Source organism: Amblyomma americanum, chromosome 1, assembly GCF_052857255.1.
Source record: "Amblyomma americanum isolate KBUSLIRL-KWMA chromosome 1, ASM5285725v1, whole genome shotgun sequence".
NCBI classification, from domain to species: Eukaryota; Metazoa; Arthropoda; class Arachnida; order Ixodida; family Ixodidae; genus Amblyomma; species Amblyomma americanum.
The window spans coordinates 151,060,934-151,082,380 of NC_135497.1; the positions used below are offsets into that span (position 1 = coordinate 151,060,934).

Sequence of the window (21,447 nt, forward strand, 5' to 3'; positions counted from 1 at the left end):
AGACCGGCCGCCGAGAGAAAGAGCCCAAGGCATTGTCTACCAAATTCCATGCGCCGACTGCGACGCAAGCTACATCGCCGAAACCAAAAATTTCAACGAAAGAATTCGGCAACATAAAAATGACGTCCGCAAATTCGCAAGAGAGCGCAACCCAGTAGCCGAACATTCCGAGGACTCCGACCATAGAATGTACTTCGAAGAAACGCGCATCCTCGGAACCGAAAGAAATTACCACAAAAGGCTCCTTCTGGAATCCTGGCATATCCAAACCACCCCGAACAATATCAACCGCACAAAAGAAAACCTGCCCCCAGTATATGCCCAGGGACTTCGCACTTCAACTCAACGAAAAAAATTCGCCATTCACCACCTCCCTGCAGTGCGCCAGCGTGACTAACATCCTAAACCCCCTCCTCCTCCTCCGCGCCTTTCGCGTCACAGCTGTCGTTCCTTTGACCCCCCTCCAACCCTCCATACTTAAAGACTCTTAGCTACTGCCCTCAGTCACCCCTGATGAAGGAGCCGAATCGGCTTCGAAAAGTTGGGTTAAAGTTAAAATTTTTGGTTGGAGATGTGCAGTTTTTATTACAGATAGTTTAAGGACTGATGTCAGCCACTCTATTGCATTGCGCTTTCTCATCTTTCTCAGTAAAAGTTTGTTTTTATGCGTTACATGAAATAAATTTACCACTGCTTTAAAGTTTTCCGTTTTCCACCTAGTTTTATGGAGCGCAGCAATAATGAAAAATTAAACACTCGATTAGCTTCACAACTGCGTATATATTTTTTATTGGCGACTCATGTATTTCTTCAAAGATTATATTTGAAATGGATACGATCGCTTTCGATACAGATACGTACATTGCCACAGTTTACGTATTTACAACACAGCAAGTGGGTTTAGAAGTTTATATATAAAACACTCATGTTGCTATTTACAAAGAAACCGCTGCCTTATTCCGCAGAGTTTCAGCTTTTCTCTTTTTTGCCTTGGCGTTGGCATCCAGTATTTTGTCATTCATCTTGCAACAGTAGTTCTTCAGCAAAATGTTGGTGCTACACCATAACAAATGTTTCAACACAAGTTCGCACTTGTGGCCATCCTCGCAGGTGTCAAACTCTGAGGAATCGTCACCGGCGAGCAGTTCAAGCGTGAGGTCCGTGACTAAATGACGCTGGTTCGGCAGATTGACGAAGTCCTTATTTGTTGACAGTTGCTTAACAACTACTTAGTTGTGTGCGACAGCGTTGACGGCAAATGTTGCTGGGTGAACAAGCCCGCCCCTGTCAAAGGTCGTATCGTCCATGGATACTGCATGATGTCATCCTTTTTTCCGTGAGTGCATCCATGCATTTTGTGCAGTTCAGCTTTTTAAGTGTTGCGTACACTGCATAGCCTGCCACATAGACCAGCACCGAGACGATGTCTTTTAGTTCCGACAGTGCATCTTCGGTCACCACTACATTTAGGATAGGGCGTGGGCAGTCTGGTCGCAAGTGAAGCTCATCCCATTGCTCATCCTTACTGATGGCTGGCAAAGTGCTTTGCAGCCTTAGTTTCTTTTCGCATTCATACACTTGCCTCATCGACTCATGATACTGGGATCCAGCCAGCATCCTGTACTTTCCGAAGCGCTCCTCCAGACTGTCGGTTTGGATTTTTCCTAGCAGGACATATGACAGCTTGAGCTCTTCGAAGCAGTACTTTGTAAACTCCACAAAAGCATACGTTGTGTGGTCGATAGCGGCATGGGTCTCTCTTGTTAACGTGCCACTGTCCAAGTTTTTGCCTTTCCACTCCTCCAACCAAGCCGAAAGATTGCGCAGGAAATCAATCGTGATGTCATTTTCCGAAGAAAACACTGGTTCTTCGAACTTGTCTCGAAGCCTTTTTCCCTTCCAAGGGGTCTTCACGTTCACGATCTTCCACCATTTCACCACCAATTCAATGAAAGTGGCAGTCTCTTCGAAAAATAAGAGGTTGTGCTTCATGCCAAGGGCTCGTAGGGCCTGAGGAAGGTATTCATTGAACATTTGTAAGGCCAACTTAACATCTTGCCGTTCGATGTTCGATGGACAAAGAGCTTTTCTTGACAGTCTGTAGCCATAGCTTAACAGCCTCTCGCACTCCAAGTTGTAGAGATTCCTCATGGTAGCAAATGACGCATGAAAGCATTCGCTGTCCTTCAGTGAGGTTTTTACCGAACTCGGAAAGTAGAAGCAATGTTGGTCGTTTTTTTTTATTAAGCCAATTGTTGCGTATACACTTTAGTATGTGTACCGGGTCTATCACAAAAAAAGAGAGGTCTTGCAGGGTCCGATGGATGCGAATAAACATTTTGTTTGGAAGGAGGTGACGAGAAGTAAGACATAGCTTTGGTGGTGATGGCATTGTTGTCACTTACGACACGCACTACCCTGTAGCCAATGGACCACTTGCGGAAAAGCGAGCGCCGCCTGCCGTGCAAACAGGGAAGCTCCGCTGGCACTTTCGGTTGGAAAGGGGTTCTCGAGCAGGCGTGTGCAAAGGTAGATTTCAGCTGTTCACGTGCGCTTGTTTTCTTGTTTTAGCGTTGTTTCTTCGCCGGAAGCGTGCGTTTGCTAACGAAAGACGATGATGGAGGAGGAGAACACCCCATTTCCGTTTTTAGAAACGGGGTGGGGCGAAGAGTTTTCGAGTTGTTGCCTGAAAAACGACCATGTGTGGCTGAACCTGCAGTCTACTACCTCACCGGAACGCCGAATGACCAAATGAAAGTGTGCATGAATGTGCGCCTATGTGCGGGCGAGTTTAACAGCATAATGAAATGCACTTTCCTAATGCCCATTTATGTTCGCGCTTCCTCGATAGGGCAAGAGTTTCTGCTAACTTCATGCAGCACCTTTTGCCGCAGGCCACACTTAACTGATCAGTAAACGACCCGTTGCACCATCTCAACCACGGCTCGTGCTGATACGATAGAGCATTGCTTTGCGTTCTAACAGGCCGCTGGAGCGTTGGAATGCGCGGATATAGGCGAGGTTGCGCTCTGACGCGTGCTTCGCTGTTGAGATAGCACAGCTTGACATTGTAGCATTTATGAATGTTCATACTAGTACAAATAATTTGGCTGTCACCGAATACGCACGTGCGTCGATGGCAAAACTCTTCTAGAACGACCGAGCTGTGCGCACTTGGGAGCAAGCGCGAAATGTCGCAGGAACAGTCGTTTCGAAACGTGCTCGATGCGCGAATTGCTGGCTCCATTAACGGCTTCGTCTTTTGCGCGTTGTATCTCGTAGCGGCTTTTATTACGTCCAAGTATCGCTGTTGCAAAACGCGTGGTCAGTTTAGTTAGAAACGCGTTGAAGTTACATGACAGTTACGTGGCAGTTACAGCTCACATCTGTCGCCGTACTACAGCGCTGGAATGCACGGCCAGCTCATGTTTTCCAACCAAAACCAAATCGCCTACAGAGGGCGCTAGCTGCGCTTTCACCGCGCATGCGCAGAAACTTTTCCGCAAATGGTCAATTTCTTCTACTCCACATATAACTTTTTCTCAGCAACTGGCGCAGATACTCTGATTCTGCTTTTTGGACAGGGACGATGTGAGCGACTTCCTTGAATTGGCACAAGAGGCTCTGCACCATAAAGACAAGTGCGCTGGTTGCTGCACCTGAGCTGTTCAGAGCAGCACCTGTAATATTGCCTCCTTTGTAGTCGAAATAAGGCTTGATGTGAATTTCATCCACCATCAGTGTCACAAAACGTTGGCGATCATTCAAGTCGGTGATTCTTCCGGCCTTGTACCGGAGGAACAATTCACTCTGATGTTCGATTTGAGGATTCCTGCCGTACGATAAGCATATTGAGCGAATGGTCACTATGTGCGGCAGAGTCATGATTCCAGATCCGCGGATATATTTGTATGCGTGAGGCGATACAGTGAAGAGTAGACAGCAAAATATCATGAAGTCGGCTGAGTAACTTCTCCGAACTTTCTTCGTTGAGAGAAGCTTCAACTGCTCGCTAAGAAATTGTACGGCATTGGTGCCTTCATCTGTGGGCGAAAAAGATAATTTTTCCAGCAGGAGAAGAATCTGCTTGCAGATGTCTTTGTTGAAGGATTCAGGAGTTTTATTGAGGTCGCCACTGCTTTCTTCAATGATCTCAAGAAGCTCCAACTTTTTCTTTCTTGCTGTTTGCTACTGTTGGGATTGAGAAATTGGTGCCTAGTTTCGTTATCGGCATCTTTACGAAGTGAACTGTCACGCAGAGATCAGCTTTTGCTGAAATTGAATATTTGATGCATGGAGCTCCGTCTTCAATGATGTGCACTAATATAAGGCGTTCACTTCCTTCAATAGCATGCCAGAATGTAGACTTTTTGCTTGCTAGATATTCGGTCAAGTCTTTTAGGATTAGAACCCTATCCGCTTCCTGCCCTTTGCGGAATACTTGACTCTTCAAGCGCTTTCCTCAAAGCAGCAGTCTCAAGAGGCATGCGCTTCGAGTCTGGGTCATCCCTTGAGTTGCTTGTCTTCGAAATATAAGACGGGCATCCCGGAAACTTAGATGGGATTGCACCTGGGCGAAGGCGCAAATGCGAAAGTGGTGCCGTGGTGGTGTGCCCTGTAACCTTGTCGATGTGGGAGGCCTCTCGCACGATGTCGGCCTCAGTGAAGTGAAGCTCGCAAACCTAGAGAGAGGGAAGTTAAATTTTTGTTTAAATAGCAGCTGTAACTTCGCAAGAGAGTTTTCTTGAAAGTCTGCATTTGCCACCTGCGGTGTTAACCAGCTGCCTAGTTTAAATACGCTTTGTTTATAATGGATGCGCATAACTTTATCGTATTTTTCAAATGTAACTATTATGTGAAGAAGTTTCGAACATCTTACCCTGGAGTGCGGTGATACAACGAAGTATTGCCCTAATCTAGGCGTTCTGTTCTTCTCCATCCCGGGGGAACTTGAACACGTGGTTTTTGGGACCCGATTCGTAATTAGTCCGGCAATCGGGAACGCAGCACTTAATAGGCATACCCTGGCAGAAGCGTAATCCACATTCCACTCCAGCGATGGCACTAGAACATCGTCTCGACGGACATAACCACACGCGCAGCACAAGGTGTATAGGATCTGCATGCACAGTCAACGTCTAAAAAAAAGTGCGTTCGGAAGCATGTCGCGACATGCCACGACTTTCTACGAGGCAATGAAGGAAGTGTCACATGTTTCCAGAACCGGTTGCATTGTCGTCACTGTCGCCCCCCCCCCCCCCATTCTGACTTCTTTGTATACAGGTGGGGTTAACCATTGTGTACCTTCCAGGCCTCATTCTCAACATCCGTGCGCCGCTCGTAGCTTCGAGACGTGCTGCACGGAACTTCTATGTCGGCCTCTTTCGCGTGATGTAGCTCAGGGGGGGAAGGAACAGACTTTAGAGGGTTCTTTAGAGGGTGTTGGTCAAGCACCCCTGGCATAGAGTCACTAAATAAAGACTCCCTGACAGCGATGGCCGCACGCTTAATCCTCGCACTCAGGGTTGTTTCGCACCGGAAGCACCCTCGTCTTGACAGACACCGGACGCGACGCGCCCTTGCGACGAACATCTTGTGGGAAGATCTTGAAAAATAGCAGTCTTATCAAGGAGGGGAACAATGAAAATGACGGATGGGCAGCGGCGGCCAGATTTGGGATAGCCCCAACGAAAGGGTATCGATGTGGAAGCTAAGCCGCGTATGCTCACGAGAACGCTAATCCCCCTGGGAAAGTCGGGACCGAGCAGGCAGTCGCTCACAGCGGAAGCACCCCGCCGGAGTTCGGTGACAGCTCTAATTGCGTAACGGCGACAGGGTTCAGGAGTTTCGATGAAACCGATTGCACGGGCAGGCACGACTGTGTGGTTTTTGCTTTTCTTTTTCTGCAGGAGAGAGTGTTTTGGTCAATACTGAAAGGGCTGCCGGGCGGGGCAGGCAAACCTGTGGACAAATGGTTGTGGCACCTTCTGAGAAAAATGGGTTTTTTATTGCGTTGTTCACTTTAGGGAGAGTGTTATATACCTTGCGGAAATTGGAGGGCCGGTCATACACTTGTTTAACCAATCATGTCAATAGTTTGACGTGATTGGACGCTACCGAATATGGGCCGGACCTTTAGGTCTTTATAACCAGGGCCCGGAGCCCTGGAAAATTGTTCTGGGCTAAGGTCAGGTGTAATGCATCTTCCGCTATGCCGAGTAGGGGCCTTCCCTAGTGTTAGACAGTTCCACCTTTTTTGTTGTTTAACCTTTTTGCCGTTTAAATTGTATCTTGTGCATCAACTTGTTTGTAATATAAATTTTTGTTTATAAACCAGTGAAGTCGTACCCCCTTAATACCTGCATCCTGATTCGTCGCAATACCGTCTCTGACGGAGCGCCCCTGGTGCGAAGAAGCCTTCGGTCGTGAAATCAAGCAACCGTCTCCGGCGGTGGGCACCTCTGGTGAGAAGATAACTAACCTAGTAATGCCTGCAAAGAGACCTTACAACTTTACTCAAAACTCAACTTGTGACGTCGCGACCCTCTCGACCAATCCCGAATTATTGTGACAACGCGCACGGCTTTTCCTCCGCACATCCGCTCTAGCGTTGCGCATTTAAAGAGCTACGGTTGCCTTTTGTCGTGACCAGCGATCACGTTTAGCCTCAGCGGCTCAAATAGTTGGAGCGCGCAGGCAACATCATTAACTTGCATTAAGAACTGCGACAGTTGGTAGCAAATAGCCACGGAATGCCTTGTCACCTTGAATAATATCAAACGCATTTGCAGCATGCTTCATTCCCTGTAAAAACTGAAAAATTTTGAAGAAAAAAAAAGATTACTGGTCGTACCACGTACGACGTACGCCTATGCGGCAGTTGCATATCCACAGTTCTCCGGAGAACCCGAAGTTTTTTTTTTCTCCTGACAGAAGTTCTCCAAGATGCCATATTTATTTTCAAGACGTTCCTTTACACGCATTGTGGCATTGAATAGAGATTTCAACCGCGTAGTGTTTGGAACGATCGGAAAGATCATGTTTTGTTACCGCAGCCACAGGACTCAAATCATTACTTTATCCTTTAAGCTGGTCGCCGAAGAAATCAACGTTACCCAAATAAACTTTACCACACACCTCGCCAACAATCTGTAGATGTTGTCTGTTGCAATCGTCAACCGATTTTAACGGTACCAGATGGCCTAGAAAAGGTTATGGGTGACGAGAGAAAATACAGTGTGTATATAGGATGCCAATGATTCGTATGCACCTGATTGGGTCGACGCGAACAGAGAGAGAGAGAGCGACTGAAAAAGGATCAGGAACAAATTCCTCACAAGTGCTGACAGTTTGCAGCCGTGATCTTGGCGACCATTCGCGGCAGTTTCGGCTGTTATACAGCAATTTCGGTCAGGTATTCACTTCAACCACTGCAGCACAGAAGACGAGGGGCATGCTGTTCTCGTACCCGATACAGATGCCATTCTTATATTGTGCGACACTCGTTATGAACGTTAGCAGCGACGTTTTCTGCGCACAAACGCTTCCTCAGGGAGGCGGGCCTACAGTGGAACTGTGAATATGATAAGTAGACATTGGAAAATTGGACAATCGAGGATCACTTCGCTGGTTTCTTAGCAAAAGTTTTCACTCCTTCTTCCAACATTCTCCTCTAGCGCCATACCCCCTGCTAATCGCGTCTATAGTGGAATACTCGTCGAATTATAGGGGAAAAAAGGGGGGGGGGGGGGGTTGGAATGTTGTTGGGCTTTAGCTCCTGGCCCTATATGTCGTCTTGCCGCGCTGTACAGTGTGTGAGCACGGGTATGCATGGTGTTTTAATTCGCACGCGCTGTGCTCCCCTGAAACCCTATGCGCTGTAGGCATGCTGCTTCCGTGCAGGGATCTGATCATACCATGGACATGCGAAACTTCCCACAGGGCCCATGTATTGAAATCCCGCGGTCTGATTGAGACAGAATTCGGATGTTAGCAGGCTAGCTGTCGCCATGCTTGCTGGCGGCAACGTAAACAGTGTTCATGTTACAAACTTCGAGATGGTTAATAAACGCGCTAGCGCCTGGAAACAAAATCGGTCAAACAGATATGCTGTAACAAAAATGATATACATATTACCGTCCCAGAGATAAATTAAGAGCTACAAAGCAATACTCTTTTTAACTTTTATTGGCAGTTTTCATTTGACGCTCACAGCTGGCGCCTGCAAATGGTAGCCTCCGTGAAGTGGCCGCAAAGGCTATACCCGGGTTTTGAAGCGGTGTCCGTGCTCTTGCCATTGACAAGGCCAGTGCGTCTATAGACAGGCGCGGGATAGGCAGCACTCATGGACTATTGAGTAAAGAAGCAACATCTGCAGCGGTGCTGGATAAGTTCCCTCGAATTATCAGTTGGGCCGATGCCTGAGCGGCAGGATGCGGGCACCCCAAAACGCTCTGTGAGAGGTGCTCGATGGAGGAGCGTGGCCGGCAGCCACAACTGCAGGCGGCGACGTCGCAAGCAGCGGACCGGAATCGTGCCGGAGAGAGTGCCCCGCAGCAGCGCAAAGAAAGCTGAGCGTCGTCCACGCCGCCCTCCACACCTGAGCGGTCCCGAGCAGAGGACCGCGACGCAGTTCTAGGCGGCGACGTCGCGGACGCGCCTCCAGCTTCCTCCTGCTAAAGTAAAAAGAACATTTACGCCGACGGCGCTTTGCCTTTCGCGGCATAAAAGAGGGGCGCCTGTGGACGGGCACTCGTGCAACGCTCAACGCATCCCTCGACGTCACCAAGAGAGCCATGGACAAGTCACTGGTGAGCGCTTCCCACTGACTCCTCTCGTCGCTCGGGAGGCGAGCGGTGAATTTGTGTGACGAAACGGGCAGAAACGGTCATGTCGTCGCGCGAGAGCTTTTATGACCTCAGAAGCGAGAGTTGTGGAGAAACACTGTACCTGTGGGCCACGGGGTACTCCTAGCTTCGCCCTGACTCTGGGCTGCCCGCTTTGGTTGTACCTCCCGACGCGTGTAGCGCGCTGGCGAAGGACTGAAATCAAGGCCCGAAATCTTGGTGTTCTTGTGATCTGCAGACGGCACCATTTACATAATTTGTAAGTTTCCGCCCACCATAACAGAATGCAGCGTTTCGCTACATTCTGGTCTTTTCGCGTATGTTGTTTTGTCTGCTGCCATTTACGTTTTTGAAACAACAAACAGGGATTGCGACTGAGGTGACCGCACACGCATGTTTTAATGGACACAGAAGCACTGCGATATTACTGAAGAAGGAAATGAAGAGCGAGTTGAGACGATATACGATGTTGACTCCGGGAAGAGTGACTAGGCGATTGCATGCATCCTCTGGTACTCGGCAGCACTAACGTGTACACAAGTACTGATTTCAGTCAAGACAGACTAGACACGTTTCGCCCTGCAGGCGTCAACCATTAAAGGGACTATGCAATGAATTAAAAGTCGCTTGTAAATCTTTTCCATGCTTAGAAATGAAGCTAAGGAGCATTTACACTAAGTATGAGTGTATGGAACTGAGCCGGCAATTTATTATGATTTTTTAAAAACCGTGTTTTTCAAAATTCGCGGGCGATTGGTGTTCTCGTATTGACGGTTTTTGCAAGTAAAATCGTGAAAATATGGTTCAGTGAGTGACGTCGGCAGGCCATCACAAGCTGTCGCTGTCATTCGTTGGACCACGGCAACCCCGACGTCACGGGCACACTTCCGGTAGCCGTGAAAGTCGTCTGCTCGTGCCGCCGCGAGACCCCATCGGGCAAGCGCGAGCCAGGTCACTACCTTCGCGCATATGCTTTCAATTTACCTCTTCCGCCTCTTTCTGCCGGGAGTCACCGGAGTCGGAGCCACCCGCAGTGTCTTTTTCGTCTGCAACAACAGATAAGAAGCAAAAGAATCCGACGAGCGCCGCAATCCAGATAGGCGAAGAGAGACCGCGGAGACGCTGCCGATGCTGCTGGTGGGGCACCGGGTGCGACAACCGGAAGTTGCAAACCGAAAGTCAGCGGATGACGTGTCCATAGGCGAGGCCCAGTCCCAGACTTGTTTTCTTTATTTTTTTTTCTGGTGCCCAGCGTGTACGAGTTGAGGGGTGAAGAAGCGTAATTTTTAATCGTCTATATCTTGGCTGTTATTGATGCTAGCTCAAAAATTGTTGCCTTTTTGAAACATTTAGCACTACTGTTCAACTTTTTAGAATTACCGCTGTCCGTTTCATCTTGAGGTGAACAGCGCAGAAAAAAAAAAGACGAAGGACAGGTGACGCGCAACTGGCCATTGTCTTCATTCTGCGTTGTTGATGTGAAGATACAAAGCAAACTAGCCATAGCTGCTGTTCTAACACGGTGTACACTGTCCGTCATGAAGGATTCACTGCTGCATGTGGAAGGGAAAAGCTCTGACACCATGGTACACTGCTATCACTTGCCATTTGTTTGCTCGGGAGCATTTGAACGAGCGCCAGAAATGGTTTCAATGTTTTTGAATAACCCTTAGCACTTTCCTAATCGACGTCTAGTGAGCCTCGAGAGATGTCTGCATGAGTTGCGGACCATGCCGCTATTTTCGTGCATGCCCTTGCCATTGTGAACGGAAACAGGTGAGCTCTAATTTGAGCTTGTCCCGCGTGTATCATTCGTTCACGCTCACCTGTCTGCGTTAAAAAACCACGCAACAACAAGCCCAGACCGAAGTTCTTTGCCATTGTGAGTTCGATTCTTTTAGCGAAACGCTCGGTGCATGCCTTTTCAGGTGTCAGCTAACAATTGTCACAATTTTCTAAAAGCAGCTGGAGTGGACAAAAAAGTAAAAAAAAACATCTGTTCAGGAACAAACTGTCAGACACGGTGGACGTCAGTAACTTTAAAAGCGACGCTAATAACTAGCTAATTAACTAACTGCGGCAATTATCTTTGCGCTTAGCACATGTCTTTAGGGCCAAAGGCGAGTTTGTAGCCACGGTGGAGACGATGTCATATCAGTTTTTAAAAAGGAAAAAAAATAAAAGCGTCCGTCTCAGAAGCCTTGCAGCGCGAGGGCTTTTTTTCCATACAAAACCGAAACACAACAGCATTGTTCGATTCAGCCGTGGTTCTCTGCACCGCCGGCACCGGTTCACGGTGCGCTGCACCAAAGCCCTCGATTCACAGCGCCCCCTGCACCACTGTCCGTGATTTATGTGGGTGCAGCCGTGGTGTCGCTGTGGTGGAAGGAACCTTGGCACCGTCCGCGAAGGATGCGCAGGAAAGTTAATTGTGCACATCCAGAGAGCTTTGAGCAGACGACGCTAACATGCTCGTAAGTATTGAAGGTTAATTGAAAGAGGTCTTAGCTGTCGTAGACGGTTCCCATGTCATTTTGCGAGAAAATGACGCTGAAATATACGCGACAGCAGGTAACTTTCTGTTTTTTTTTTGTTGTACCTGCTACTTGTAACAGGTACCTAAGCCGTCCATGTGCCTGGGAGTTCACACAAAACATTTTTTTCTTCAGACAGCGCAGCAATGGTGTGGGCTGTTGGAAAAATACGGGCAGGGCGAATCGCGGGCGTGTTTTGCCGGCGCCGTTACCTCTGCCTACTGCGCTAGCATGCAGGCAGATGCTGCTGGTTCGCCGCTGCCTGTACATTAATTCTGCTGTGGCTACAGGGATTCCGGGGCTCACGCAAAGCAGCGAGGTTGCTTTTAAACTGCTTATAAAGAGCTAAATGAGCGAGGCGGGCTTTCGAAGGTAATTTGTGGGTGCCTCCCTATAGGCGTCGGAAAATATGCAGGGCCTTGAATCGCGCCGAAAGTTCTTCGAACGACTCTCTAGATAGTCTGAAGAGCCTCGTGAATGCGAAATTGAAGTAGAAATTGCAGTCACGCTTTTGCAGTACTTTGGAATTCGGAAGCGATAGGTCCAAACAAGTGAGTTGCGGCAAAGGACCGCACGGAGTCGGTTTCCTGGTATTCACTGTCGTAAGAGTAGAACTACTCCATAAAGAGGAACTATGTGATGTCCCCGTCGTAGACCATGGCCGACTCCATGGACGACGCAAGTCTCGTTATGCACGAAAGCGACCGCACACAAAAAACGCACGCGAGAACTGCACCACTGAACACCTCCACGGCGAGCAGAAAACAAGAGCTGCCTGCATGCGCTCGATTGAAAATTGTCGCCCATAAGGTGCGGCGCTGCTGACGCGCTGCACCTGCACCACAGAACTGGTTCTGCACTGCGCTGGCACCAGCGACACTTTTTCAGGACTGGTGCCGTGAACCAGATCTGAATCGAATAAATTTGCTAACGGATGAGATGCGCAGGAAGTTCGGCTCAAATTCAACATCCGGCTGGTGACGTGTTGCAAAGCCTACGGCGTCCAATTAGAACCGTATGCGCTATTGTGCTGCGGCATGCACTTTCTTTTGTTTGATGTTCTTTTCAATATCTTCCTTTTCAAAGCTGGGAAGTGAACAAGCGAATGTTTTCGTGACATCCAACAAACTCGAAACAGCTATAAACTGTGGGCGCATATCCGTGCCCTGAAATGCGCGGGCTGTTCAGCCGGGCGCAATCGCAGTTGACTCGAGTTCCGGGGCTTCGTGCACGATTGCTCGGAACTCACAACCCCTGCTTCAACCACAGCCGGCCACGCGAAACACCACACACGTCAGTAAACGTCAACTCTGTGGCGAGGTTTCCAGCTTGAACCTGGTTAGAGAGATAAAGCTGTGGTGCGACGGTGGCTCAGTGGTTAGGGCGCTCGGCTACCGATCCGGAGCTCCCAGGTTCGAACCCTACCACGGCGGCTGCGTTTTTATGGAAGCAAAACTCTAAGGCCCTCGTGTGCTGTGCGATGTCAGCGCCCGTTAAAGATCCTCAGGTGGGCGAAATTATTCCGGAGCCCTCCACTACGGCACCTCCTTCTCCCTTTCTTCTTTCACTCCCTCCTTTATTCCTTCCCTTACGGCGGGGTTCAGGTGTCCAACGATATATGAAACAGATACTGCGCCATTTCCGTTCCCCAAAAGAACAATTATTATTATCCACTGACCCAAGGAGCCAGTAATGCGCCCTTCCTTTCCTCAAAATCATCGGAGTCTAGTGTAGAACGTTGACAATGCCACGCTAATGAACACAATGAACGCCGACGGCCTATAGCGTCAGTGCCGCGTTTCTGTCACCGGACGTTGTCAATGCCAACGCATGCAGTGCCCATCTGTCACTACCGCCACGTAGCTTAGAGCGCGACTGAGGTGTCCACTCTCCCAGGGGCTCAGTTATGCGCCTTTCCTCTGCTTTCGAAGCTCCCGCTCTTCATCGGTTTCGGCGCAGCTCCGGAGCGGCGGAAGGTCAATGTGACGGAGTAGGCGAAACTCGCGGAACATGGCGTAGTAAAGCTTTCGCTTTAAAAATATTAATCCTGCAAGTTCAAGAATGTCCATTGCCGCGCATAATACGAGCTAAAGGAGTCCGCACATCCTCACCCTTAGAGTCCGACACCCCACTGAGAAGCAGCCGGTGTATGGTGTGAAATGCAACAGCCATTGAGTTTCTTATTTTTTTACCAAGGAGGTTTCATGGGGTTTGAGGCGATGTGGCAGATTTAACGCACGCAAGTCGCTGTGTGGAGGGAGGTTCGTAGTCTGCGCCCACGCTGCAAAGCAAAGGTAATCGGAAGCCAATTCCATGCTATTACAGTAAATAAGTTTCGCCGAGACGATTTTTTTTCTGGTGTGCGTATAGTTAAGCAACAGCTATTATGTCCACAGTTGCATTAGCAACTGTTGAATGATTCATGACAACACCGCGTGAAAAGCGCTCCCAAGGTTTCTTTCGCAAATTAACGCTGTGGGTGCGAAAAAGTGGCCGCGAATAAAGAGTGTGTAAAAAAAATTACAGCACAGAATGCTGCTGGTGCATTGTGGTCGCTCACAGCTAGTGACGTTGCGTCTCATTCCGCGCCATCAGAGCACTTATTGGAGCCTCTTTAGTCACTGCACATTGAACAAGGAAAAAAAAGATGGGGTGTGGGCAACGCCCATCGTTTGAGTCGCCGAGAATCGTTTTTGCGCAAATCTCTATGGAGGTTTCGGTGCGATTGAAGAACCCAAGGAACGCCTAGACACAGCAGCATGAAGTTAAGAAGCTAAAACTTCATCCAAGGTTTCCGGAAATGGTTAGTAAGCATGCTCACCGAACGCTGAGTTTGCAGGAAGTGTACGGAACTGGCCAAGTGCAGAAATTTCGTCCTTCACCTCTCTTCCTGTCCCCTCACCTCTTTCATTTCATTTCTCCATTCTGTCTGCTATCCTTTATTTCGGCTGCCCCAGCTCACGTGCTTCAGTATCGATGGCAGATTCCGGGGCTAGCAAAAATCTTTTCCTTCCTTTTTACTATTATTTTAATTAAAAAATCTACTACTACCACAACTCAAGGCGTTTTCGATGTCAGCATTCTTGCAAGCGCCCTTCTCAATCACACATGCTCGGTTGATTGCAGCTTGCTCCCAAGGGGCAACGACCCGAAAGTCTGAGTTCCCTAACTTCGTGCGCCCACATGGGATGCGTGAGGCGCGCAGAAATGGACAGCCTGGCAGGCAGGGCGCGGATTAGAGTTTAGTTTGCAAAGCCTCCCGCATGATGCACCAACATTAAGTTATAAGGCTGTCGTGTGAACCACCAGCGAATGATAAAAAAAAATTGTTTTCAGCATTTATGAAATATATTTTCATGATTTATTTTGTGAAACTATGTTTTGGGAAATGCCTGACGCTGTGAATAAAAGCCTTGTTCTGTTTAGTATTTGGGATTCAAGGAAATTTTTTTGTGTTAGATTTTAAAGCACAAGAGTTGAGCGTACGTGCGCAAGGGAGAGGGAGACCGTGGAGGCGACACCCACCTTGTTAGCGAAAATTGAATGGGAAATCGAAACACTGCTCCAGTTATACTTCTCCATACTTTTTGTATCTGTCAGTATGTGGAAGCTTCCCAGATAAGCATCGGGTTGCAGGTTGAAATTTATTCGTTCACATCATCCGAATGAAAAGTCCCCTCCTTCCCCTTACATGCTACCCCTCACATACAATGTCCACCAATAGGGCTCAAGGTTCAGCCCCGGGGCGGCGATGCCCGCCCTCCGGCAACGTTCCTTCTTTCCATCGGAGATGGCCGCAAATCAACATCGGATGCACCACGCTCGCCACTATCAGCTGGTCCTCATCTGTGTGTTCTCCAATTCTGGGAAGAGTTCATCTTGGCGTCGCTGCCGCCGCCAGCCCCGCTGCAGTCTCCACCAAGGTCGGGCAAGAACCTTCGCGTATCGCACCCGCGCAATGACGTCAGTGCTGGAGTCTCCGCCAATTTCCGCCGCATGGCGCAACCCGGGAGTAGCACAACCGTCAAGCCAGCGCCCTTCACGCATGGCACTCGAACCGCGCCCCGGCCCGGCACACGGGGGTTTGTCCAACTGCGCGACACCAGCGCTATTCCCTTTAGACCCCGGCGACGACTGTGCACGTGTCGCCACCACGTGCAGATGGCCTGTCACTTGTTTGGCTGCGCCGAGGCAGGTGGCTCTCTTCGTGCAGTGCCGTCCGGGCAATGGCCCTTCTGCGAACTTCGCTCGCACGAGCGCGTCTGTAGGCACCGACACGTGGTGGAGACCTAAAAGAGGCGCTGGGCACCAAACTATCCACGCAAAGTTCAGAGCGGCTCGTGGGTGGCTCTTCGGCACAGATGCAGGCAGCACTAGCGCAACAATTAAGTGGGCATCTACCTCACATCACCGGACAGTGTTCCGGAATCGTGGGCGCCGCATCTCAAACATATCGTTTGAGACGATATGTTTCAAACGATACAGTTTTAGATACGGCAGTTGCGGCAGGAACAAAGCGGTCCCGTTTGGTGTGGGAAGGAGCTGCGTAGGCCGCTAGTATAAAAGTCAGCGTACGGTTGACACGCTCCGCAAGTCCGTTGCACTGGGGTTGGTTGACGGACGCGGTAGAGTGCCGAACAGAGGGGGGTAAACTCATGAGGTCGACCTCAACCTCACCTCATGACGTGAGGTCGAGGTGAGGTAGGCGACGGCTCGAAATTTTGTAAGTGAGGTCAACAAATCAGACCTCAACCTCACGCGTGAGTTTGAGATTGAGTGAGGTCGTCATTCAGTGAGGTCGAAATTTTGAGGTCGAGACTTTTTGCAGATGCCACGTCTTACTCCAACGAGTGCCACTTCCGAAGCGGAGTTGCAGCGCATCACCGCAGTGTTCATGCAATGACGATTGGTGTTCGGTTTTCCCTGTCTAGACAACCGGATGACGCAGTCCGCTCTTAGCTATCGGTGCTGCGCCGTGATGTCCGTCCAGCCCGAGCCGACAGGAGGACGCACCCGTCTGGTCTTCCTGGAAGGAGTGCTGCTGCCACAGCACGCCACTCTACCTCCCACTTGCCCCGCTGGCTTAGCACCCGTAGCTGCCTGCCGGTCGGCTCAAACTCCCGGGAGCGCGCAAAGCACGTAACTCACCTTGACCCGCGGTAGCTTTGTTTGATGCCGCAAACAAATAAGTTCAGTCCAACAAGCACGCAATAAATTCGTCGCAGCGTGGATGCCCCAAGCAAGACTGCTTCGTGTTCATGCTCGTTGCTGGCGCTGACGTCATGGCTCTTGCCTTGTAGTCGAATAAAGGGGATCCTGCTGTACACATAGAGAAATTTAGTATTCCACGTGTGTACACTAATTATGGAAAGAGAACCCGCGCATTTTATGTACCTTCATGTTTCAACAAATTTGAAACCGAACACACCTTCACCTCTGATCGAAAAATTAAGGCATTTATACGGTCATTTGTGCTGTCAAATGAACGACACCATGTGCTTTTCGTATGCTGCCCTTATTAGACAATTCATTTGGAACAATGCTCTTTCTTTATATGGAGTGCTCAAAAGATAATTCGGTTGCAAAAATGCCCTGTCTGGTTTTTTTTATGTGTATTGAGGAAAATACAATCTTGTTCATATACTATGCCAGTACCTTGTTTTGAGCATCGCAACTTTGCGACATACATGTGCTTGTTTGTTTCTTTTGAAAATTTATGTGCTTTCAATATTGTTTTATTTTTTTATCCGACTACTGATCCGGAAGCGGGCTGGTTACTATCATGTACAATTACCTGGAAATAAACGATTATTATTATTATTATTATTATTATATTATTGTTATTATTGTTATTATTATTATTATTATTATTATTATTATTATTATTATTATTATTATTATTATTATTATTATTATTATTATTATTATTATTATTATTATTATTATTATTATTATTATTATCACCACAAGCTGGCTTAACAGAAACTGGAGTAGTCAGCACAGGGGAGAGAATATGATTCATGCTGCTCCTGAAGACGACATCTGCTGATTTGATTAAAAAAGCACGAAGTCAGAAAAACCTGTATAACACCGTCGACGCTTTTGATCGGTGACTTCCCCTTTCGAATGTCACACTACTTGTGTATAATCCCGTTCTGTAATGGAAGCAGAAGCGGCTGCGTTTTTATGGAGGAAAAACGCTAAGGTGCCCGTGTGCTGTGCGATGTCAGTGCACGTTAAAGATCCCCAGGTGGTCGAAATTCTTCCGGAGCCCTCCACTATACGGCACCTCTTCTTCCTTTCTTCCTTCACTCCCTCCTTTATCCCTTCCCTTACGGCGCGGTTCAGGTGTCCAACAATATATGAGACAGATACTGCGCCATTTCCTTTCCCCCAAAAACCAATTATTATTAATAATGGAAGCAGATACAAACATAATTTCACTTTTTATCCTTCCGAATAACCTCTCTTTTGGTCTCCGGTTCCTTGGTCCTTCTCGGAAATTCGCTTATTATGTCGAAACACCGCAACACGAGACAAACACGCCAGCATAGCGGTGTTACAGCGGCGAAAAAGTGCAAAACTATAATGAATGTATGGTGATGTCGTAGCTGATTCCTTTCCTGTGCGATTCCTTTCCTGGTTCCTGCGCGATGTCAGTGCACGCACGTTCAAGATCCCCAGGTGGTCGAAATTATTCCGGAGTCCTCCACTACAGCACCTTTCTTGCTTTCTTTCACTCCCTCCTTTATTCATTTCCTCACGGCGCTGTTAAGATGTCCAACGATATACGAGACAGATACTGCGCCATTTCCTTTCCCCCAAATCCAATTATTATTTTTATTACTTAGCGCACACCAGCAAGAGGGGACGCTCTTTGACAGCTCGCGGTTATATGTGTCATTTTGTTATTTTTGAGATGCGTTGATAAATATGATCAATTAATAAAATCTATACGCAAGTTAAGTCCATGTTACATGTGTGCAGTTGAGTCATTTTACGCGACTACACAGGTGAATTTAAGGAGAGCTTAAGAACCGGAGCCAGCCCTTGAAAGGTTGTTCAGAAAGAAGGCCTGATCTGCGAACAGTTTTAACAAACCGGCTCTGGTAGCGGTAGGCGACTATGGCGACATTACGATTATTTGATCGTACGTAGAAATCTTTTCCGTGGTGCGGAGCACGACCGACATTATACCATATCACGTGGGAGTGCGAAAGAAATCATGCATTCCACAAACACAAAACACCATGTGCGGAGCAATGGCAGAGCCGGCTCACCAGCTGCGAGCTCGGGGTCCAAAGGGCCCTAGTAGCGCACGCAAGCGTGGTGGCCCGACTCAGTGGAGCCCTGGAATAGGGGCCCACCCACGGCCAAGGAGAACCCAAGCTTCAAGATGAAGACTTCGTCCTCCACTGCTACCACCCCCCTAAGGGAATCATAAAAAGGTTTTCATTCATTCATTCTGAGCAGTTCTTCTGGCTCTCTGTTGGTAAATAATGGTGTGTCTAAACGGAGCTGTTTGTTCCGGCCGCCGGCAGGCTCTTGCCTTAGATGTCGTCCCTCGGGGGGCTAGTCCGGAAGATTTCGTCGATGCGACAGCCTCCGTAGTTGGATTGGAGGAAGTTTACTGTGTCCAGCACTTCGGTGGACGCAATTACCAAGTAACCGTGAAGAGGGAAGCCGCCATGGCTGCGTCCTGCCTCATCATCGGCAAGGAACGCGTCGCCATCGTTCCCCTGAGCCCGCAGGTGACCCAGGTGACTGTTCTTTTTCTGCCCGCATGAGTACCAAGTGATGCCCTTGCCAAGGCTCTTTCCCCTTATGGCAAGGTGCTGCGCATAAGTCGCGGCACCATGGAGTCGCGTCCCACTGTCACCACCGGGATGCGGTACGTCCGAATTGAAATGAAGCCCCAGTCGCCCGTGCCTAACTACATCAAGGTCGCTGGCCACCGCGTGACATGCGATTACAAAGGCATGCAGCGTGTTTGTCGGCGTTGTGGGTCGACTGCACACTTCAGAGCACAGTGCACGGCTCCGTTCTGCGCTCGCTGCAGGGTCTTTGGGCACCAAGGTCAAGGTTGTGTGCTGCCGTGTCGATGTTGTGGTGATCCACACGCTACCGTGGCATGCGCAATCAAGCCCTCGTACTCTGAGGCTGCGGCCCGACCTGCACCTCCGCCGGCTGCACAGGCAGCCGATGAAGCCATCAAGGAGCCCGGCGTTTCCGACACCGACGCTGTTACGGGTGGTTCCTCTGCGTCTCAGAGTGTCTGTGTGGAAGAACCGCTGCCTGCGGCTGAAGTCTCCAGTGATGCACCTAGCAAGCCGGCAGTAAATGTGCCTGCTCTGTCAGCCCCAATCTCTACAAGTGTACCTGCCGCTGCGGAGACAATTGCGCCCCTGCAAGTCTCTGATGCTGGGGGCAAGCTGCTCTCGGAGCCCGTGCGGCAGCCCGCACCCAGCGTTGCGGCTTTGAGGAGTAGGAGGAATAAACATTTTATTGAAATAGCAGACTGAGGTTCTTGCGGGTGAAGCCCCTATTCTAGGGCCCCACTGGCTCTAGCGGCTCGTTGGGCTTGGTCCAAGGTGGCCTGCTGGCTTCCCAGGTCCTGCCGAGCGAGTCGCGCCTCCCACGACCTTTCAAGTCCGTTGCGTGTGACGGGGGGTGAGTTTCCTTCTCCTGGTCTTTGTTTGCAATGCCAAGTGATGTGTTTGAGGGTTGGTGTGTCGCCGCACCAAGGACAGCTAGCAGTCATCGTATTGAGACGGGTGTATTTTGCTGAGTGTGTGTATGTTGAGATATGTGTTGGTTTGTAGGCGTCTCCAGTCACTGGACTGCCAGGGTGTGAGTTTAGGGTGGGGTGGCGCCATTGTCTGCCTGGCGCGTATTTGGCTGTCGAGGATATCTTGCGGCAGCGTAGGTGTGAGGTATTCCTCCCGGGTCGATGTGTCCGCGGCTCGGAAAATTAGTCCTCGAGCCACGCGGTCCGCCCGTTCGTTTTCCTGTACAACTTCGTGAGCAGGGCACCAGGTGATGATGTGATCTTCTCGAAGGCTGGTTCCTAGTATCCCTAGGACGCTCCGAGAGAGGACGCCCCTGAGAAACAGTCGGCAAACTTCTTGCGAATCCGTGAGAACACGTGCAGATTGCCTCTTGCCCTCTGCCGCTCTTATGGCTAGTGCTATGGCTGCCGCTTCGGCCACGGCCGTGCTCTTGGTACGGATCGTAGCCGACGTGATTGCTTGGTTTCCTCTAGTGACGACCGCAGAAAATGCTCTCAGCCTCAAAGGGTAGGGAGTTGCGTTTGTGTAGTGAGTGTTTGGGTCGTTGCGTAACCGTTCGAGTGCCACCGCTCTCGCTCGTCTGCGGCCGGCGTTAAAAACATCGGATGCATGTTCTTGGGTATTGGGTCCACGTGTATGCGTTCCCTGTCTTGTCTGGGTATTTGGTGCGTTTCCTCCCGCAGAATTGGGATGCCAAGACGTAGTGAAGTCTCTGTAGTAAAGCTTTACTTTGGGTTGTCGTGTTGAGTCTCTCTGCGCGATCAAGACTGCCGCGGCGTGTTCATCGTATGTAATGTAAATACCAAGACTCTCCAGGCACTATGCGCCAGTGAAGTCAGGGAGGCCCAGCGCAGCTTTGTAGGCAGTGCGAATGAGTACGTTGGCCTGCTCTGCTTCACATCTGCGTGAAAGCTGGTATGGCAGAGCGTACGTAATGCGGCTGATGATGAAGGCTTGTACCAGTCTCCTAGTGTCGTCCTCTTTCATGCCGTCCTTACTGCGGGCGATTCTTCTTATGAGTCTCGATACACTCCTTGCCGTGTGTTTGAGTTTGTTTAGCGTTGACGATACGCTGCCCGTCTCCTGAATTAGCATGCCTAGCACCCTGAGCTCCTGCACTTGTTTGACCTGGCTTCAGTTGATCTCCAGATTGAGGATGGGGGAGCGCGTCTGCTGGGTGTTTTTAGGTCTAATTTGTATAAATTCTGATTTTTCCCGTGCGCATCTCATGCCTGCCCTCCTCGCGTGTTCGTCAGTTGTGTTGATCGCTCTTTGTAG

General features: G+C 49.4%; 1 protein-coding gene and 1 pseudogene across 1 annotated transcript in view; one reads left to right on the forward strand and one right to left on the reverse strand.

Annotated features, from left to right (window-relative positions):
* Positions 1-935: 935 nt before the first annotated feature.
* On the reverse strand, positions 936-5,021 carry LOC144114264 (uncharacterized; annotated as a pseudogene).
* Positions 5,022-8,691: 3,670 nt separating this feature from the next.
* Positions 8,692-21,447, forward strand: part of LOC144136433 (uncharacterized) — a 58,390-nt gene continuing 45,634 nt past the window's right edge. The window contains exon 1 of the mRNA XM_077668750.1: positions 8,692-8,810. Within this exon, the coding sequence (XP_077524876.1) occupies positions 8,796-8,810 (15 nt within the window). The 5' untranslated portion in view covers positions 8,692-8,795. The remainder of the gene's footprint in view (positions 8,811-21,447) is intronic.